The sequence below is a fragment of the Morone saxatilis genome, unplaced genomic scaffold (assembly GCF_004916995.1).
Source record: "Morone saxatilis isolate NCDOM2014 unplaced genomic scaffold, NCSU_SB_2.0 Contig6, whole genome shotgun sequence".
Taxonomy (NCBI): domain Eukaryota; kingdom Metazoa; phylum Chordata; class Actinopteri; family Moronidae; genus Morone; species Morone saxatilis.
The window spans coordinates 13,473,974-13,479,419 of record NW_023340206.1 but is presented as its reverse complement, the minus strand read 5'-3'; the positions used below and the strand labels follow the sequence as shown (position 1 = coordinate 13,479,419).

Sequence of the window (5,446 nt, the reverse complement as noted above, 5' to 3'; positions counted from 1 at the left end):
TATTATTATTATTATTATTATGGTGAACAGATATTTTGAAATGGGAGCTTGAATTCACACCTTACGTCTTCCTGAGGGTGTGAAAGTTACTTTTTGTTTATTTCTGACCTCTTTGAACGAGTATTTTGGAATAAATCCGTTGAAGATATTGGATTACAGATTAAAGTTGCAGTAGGTAATTTTTATAAAAAAAAATTGTCATATTTGCTGAAACGTTTACTATATCCTGACAGTAGAACATGAGACGGATTATTTGTGGAATAATCAGGTTCCTCTGGCTCCCCCTAGTGCTCCTAATGACGTTTGTGAGAATCCACCGGGCCCGAATAAAAACAACCAATCATAGGCGAGGAACCACATATTTTCATAAGTTATCTGTTTTATGTACTAATGACAGGAAAGTCTCAGCAATATTGACAAAAAGTAGTTTTTTTTATAAAAGTTACCAACTGCAGCTTTAAATATGTGAAAGATAGTAGGTTTCTCCTCTGAATCTCCCCGTACAAATATCGCCAAGACTGTTACGAATGGGCAAAATAGAGATATTCGCAGTGAGACTCAGGGCCTTTAGGTGCAGAATAATATTCCACTCATGATAAGGATAATCAAATATTACCTTAATGAATTGGCACATGTAAGTACCACTGCATGTATAATCTCCTGAATACTGAAAACAAGCTGGGATATGATATTAATATGCACTGCCACATCTGGTTTGAGTCTGTTAAACAGCAAAGCAGGAAAGTTAAAGAATGTGCAAACAAGCTTATGTTAAACGCCAAATCCCAACTACACCACATATTCATGCAGAAAAGCAGTTTAAGTCTCTTTTTTAGACCTGAAACAACACCTCGAGGATGTCTCAGGATGTCTTTCCTGAGAAAGACATCCTGAATGTGACGAGATGAAGCAGCATGTGGCAGTGTGGTATTTTTGTTAGCGTTTATTCTTGTGTTTTCTGTTTAAAGCTGCACGAGGCAGCTGCGTTCTCTGCGAGGTGACTTCATTACCCATAAATCTGTTAAACTCCTTGGCAGGTCCATATTATTCTACACAGAACGCCTGTTTGCAACAATTTAGTTTTGAATTGAAGGTGAAACCACGGTGGCCACCAAATGCGTTAAAACAACACATCTAGGAGCCAGTGTTTGGTTTGTCCTTTCTGGGTTACTGTAGAAACATGGTGGTTAAACATGGCGGCCTCCATCAAAGGCGACCAGCGGTGTCTGTAGCTAAAAACGGCTAATTCTAAGGTAATTCAAAATACGACAATTCTTATTTTCAGGTGATTTTACACTGATGAAAACATAACTAGGAATGCGATCACAACAATTAATGCGAATTCAACCAATCCCTGTCAATTCGTGATGAACGCGTCACATCGACCAACAAACTTACTTCTAAATTCCCTGATGTTCTGCCTGAAAGCGACGCCGTTGTTGAGCATTTAGATCCTTTACTCTCACTGAAACAAGTTGCCTTTGATTTTTAATCCATATTAGGGCTGTCACTTTATCCAAAAATCACGTCCAAATGAATTTCGAAAACAAACTTATCTATAAACATAGGTCAAGCTGATAGTGGAGCGCGCTCTGCTGGATCACTTCTGGATCATTTCAAACAGGTCATTACACACACTTTCGAAATAGAAAGTGATAGCCCTAATATATATATACACAATAAATAATCATATTTGCAACTTTCACTTTGCCTAAAATGCTAAACCATGGTAAGACCATTTACAAAGGAAAATGTGTTGGTGACCTAAAAAAATGCTCGGCTAGGACTAGTGCTCTATAGAGTTTGCATTGTTTCTTTTGTTCACAAAAACTTTTCAATTTGAGGTTTGCACTTTTGCAAAATAAAAAAGGCTCTTCCGAGGCTGATGTCCTGCGGTTTCACTTTGGACATGGCGACAGTCTCCATGTTTTAGCACATTTACCAGCGCTCACACTATTTGTGTTTTTGTGGATCTCGGCTTAACCCTGGTTGTCAATAGCAACGGGCAGCAAAGGGTCAGCCGCCTCGCTGCTCTCAGCTTCGCCACCATCATTCGGTTGGTTCATTGTGTTTTTCCTGGCCTGGTAGTCGGACTGCTTCTTCTTCTCCTCCTTATCCCCTGCATCTAAATCGAGCTTCGGGAGAGGTGGGAACTCCTGGCTGTACGCCGGCGGGAGGCACGGCACCAGATGCACTTGGCCCCTTTCATTCATGAGCTGGACGCAGGTGTAGAAATCCTGTGGTGAGCGGTTGGTGGCGAGTGTGTCAGGAGCAGGGACGGCGCTGCGATGGCCGGGATGTTTCATCACGCTGTACTCTGTCCCTGGCAGAGATACTATCTCTGGCCTCGGCCACGGGGAAGACACGTCCAGCGACGAGGCGAAGGCTTCAGGAGGCGAGGAGCAGTAGGGTAACAGGCTCAGTACATACGATGATGGGTTTTGGGTTGTGAGCTGATGATGGGCGGCCACAGGCATCAGGTGATATGGAACCATCAAGGCCTCCTTCTCCCTGTCCATTGGGTCGACTGGGACACTGCAGTCCTTCGTCGGGGTGAGATAGATGTCGTCAGCGTTGACCTGTTCCCAGACCTCCTCAGTGTAGCTCGGAGGTCTGTAGCTGTGGAAGTTACTGAAGTGACGGTTGATTTCATCCAAGTTCCCCTTCTGCTGGTGGAAGTGAGAGGCAGAAGAAAAGAAGAAAAGACAGAGAGGGAAGAAATGAAAAGAAAAAAAGCCAAAGGAAGGAGAGATGAAAAATGTTACAGTTTACAACAAGAGAAGGATCGAATGATAAGTACAAAGAAGGAGAAAAGGAGGGAGGATAAAGGATAATAGGAGGAGAGACAGAAAACACGGAACGGTGTAAATGGACCTGTACTTGTATGACAGGAAGGAGGGAAAGTAAACGTAGGAAGAAAGAGGAAGAGGAAGGAAATATTAAAGCAGAGTGGAGAAAAAAAAGGGGGACAAAGAGGGAAATGAGGAAAATAAAATTAGTATAGAAGAAAAGATAGAGAGAAATTAAAGAGGAAGGAAGGACAAGAAAAGGGAAAGCATGAATTAGAAGGAAGGGGGGTAGAAGGAGTGAGGAAAAGATGTGAGAAAAGGAGGGAGACAGGTTAGGAAGAGAAGTGTGTGTGTGTGTGTGTGTGTGTGTTACCTTCAGGAGCAACGGGTCGATGCCGATGATCCGTGGTTTTGGAATAGGCGGCAGGAAGTAGTCTTTTATTCTGAAAGATGTGAGGATGAAACCATTTTCAAAAGACGCACTGCAGATTTATTTCCTGGGTGTTTATGTATATAAAATTAAAACTGTATATAACCTACTAACGTTAGCTCAGCTTGTTTCTGTGTGTGTGTGTTCTCACCTCTTGCTCTGTGGAATAATGCCAAAGGCGATAACCAGCAAAGCCACGACACCGACTCCCGACACCAGAATCCACACCAGGAGTCTACCTGCACAGGTTCAACCAACCAAGAGAGTTCATTAAAGTCACCTGTCCACTCTTCTCTGTTCCTCCTACTCCCTCTACAGCTTTAGGACTACACATTTAATTGGAAAAGAAAATAAATTTTATCCAAAGCCAATCCAATAAAAGGATTAAGGCTGCATTATCACTTTCAGATGTTCTACTGTCAGGATAAAGTGAAAGTTTAAAAAAAATGACCTAAAAAGTTACCTACTGCAGCTTTAATATCTAATACGAACAACTACTAAAAAACTGTTAAATGAAATCATCACGCCGTCGCTGTCGTCATGGATACCCTCCCAGTCGGCATACCTGCGGGCGGCCTGGCGGGGATGCTCATCAGCAGCGAGGAGCTCCATTTGCTCCACAGGCGGGAGTTGTGCGATCGACAGCGAACCCGGACCTGGTAGTCGCCAACGGGGAGGCCGAGCAGCTCCACATGAGGCTCCCGCAGAGGGTACTTCACCTGACGACAACAAACAACAACAAATGACATCATTTAGATTTATGTTGAGCCACTCTGCACCACTGAGTAGATTAATCTGATCTATAATGAGTTTGACCAGCAGTCGAAGGCAGTTAGTATTTATGGACCCTTTCATGTTTTTAAGTCAAGTCCCATTGATGTAGTCTGCCATAGTGATGTAATAAAGGGATTTTAATTGGATAATTAATTTGCAAATCCATGTAAAATTACTGAACAATTGTCACTCATTTTACACAATTTTAGAAATGTATTAAATGTATTTACTTGAATTGAACCGTTTGATCTATTAAATAAAGAGTAAATATCTGCAAAAAAGTACAGATTATCAAATGTACCTTTTCTTTTTTTAAGCAGTAATTCTAGGATTATTTACAGTTACAGATTTGTCACATTATTTAACATGAGACATAAATTCACAGGCTATTTTAATTGTATTATTATTACATAAGTGGGAAAAGCGCTGTAAACTTACAGATTTATTTTACAGTGTCCTGAGTAAACGTTGTTACTTAATCTGGCACCATGTGAGGCTGTTTACCTTCCAGTTGCTGGGTTCGGTAATGCGTCTGTACTGCAACTCGTACACCAGCGTGATCCACCCGTACTTCAGGTCAGAGGGCACCGGGTACGTCCAGGACAGCAGTGCGTTGTGGCCCATCTCGTCCCCGCCAGCATCGGCCAGCTCATGGGTCAGGTTAACCGGAGCTTCGGTCTGAACTGTGGACGACACGGGGAGACAAGTCGTGAAACAGACAGAAAGGATCCGGACATTCATGTCATCATTATTAATTCATACAGCAGGCTGTAATCTTAAGATAATATCCTGCCTTATTCATGCAGCAGGGAAACCTTAATGTCTGTGTGTTTGATCCACTTTTTACATTTTAAACAGTTTTCTACAGAGCTGATCTCAGTGGTTATCACTCTGAAGCTGATAGGGCGCATCTTCCTTTTCATTTAATCTCTCAGTCGTGTAAATCAGATACAATTTGGGCTAAAAAACGCAGTATCTCTCCCTCAACATGTCGGTACCATGTGATCCACATTTAAGACCAATAAACAGAAGTGATTTAGAGCAGCAACCTTTTTCCTTAAGGGAGTCCTTTTTTATCATTAGTTTCCTCTGACTGGATTATGTATTTTTATCATTTCTAACAATCATACAGACTTAACAGGATTCTTTTTGGACAAAGTCAGTGTTTGGGAACCACTGATTTAGAGGAGTCATTTCAATTTTTAAATGTCATCAATATAGATCTTTATAATACTATTTACGTATGATAATCATAGACCTTGAAGCCTAACTGGTGACAGAAAGAGAGCTAACGTACACCGTTTGTCACAATACATCAGTACATGGATCACGTTAGCTGGTGAAGTCATTATGCAATCAGATGTTGTATAACGACAATATATTTTCTATTTTCTAATGACACAATCAAACATTTTACCTTCTTGTGTGGTCATTTGCTGCTTTTCTCTGTTTT

At 41.4% G+C, this 5,446-nt stretch overlaps 1 protein-coding gene across 3 annotated transcripts in view; it reads right to left on the bottom strand.

Annotated features, from left to right (window-relative positions):
* LOC118339927 (growth hormone receptor-like) overlaps positions 1-5,446 on the bottom strand; it is a 24,793-nt gene continuing 19,347 nt past the window's right edge. For 2 of the 3 annotated variants that reach the window (XM_035677748.1, XM_035677749.1), the window contains 5 exons: positions 4,498-4,676; positions 3,785-3,938; positions 3,371-3,458; positions 3,163-3,232; positions 1-2,669 (listed from right to left, as the gene is read on the bottom strand). In XM_035677748.1, coding sequence (XP_035533641.1) covers positions 1,980-2,669; positions 3,163-3,232; positions 3,371-3,458; positions 3,785-3,938; positions 4,498-4,676 — 1,181 coding nt within the window. In that variant the 3' untranslated portion in view covers positions 1-1,979. The remainder of the gene's footprint in view (positions 2,670-3,162; positions 3,233-3,370; positions 3,459-3,784; positions 3,939-4,497; positions 4,677-5,446) is intronic. The other variant, XM_035677750.1, reaches the window with a different exon arrangement.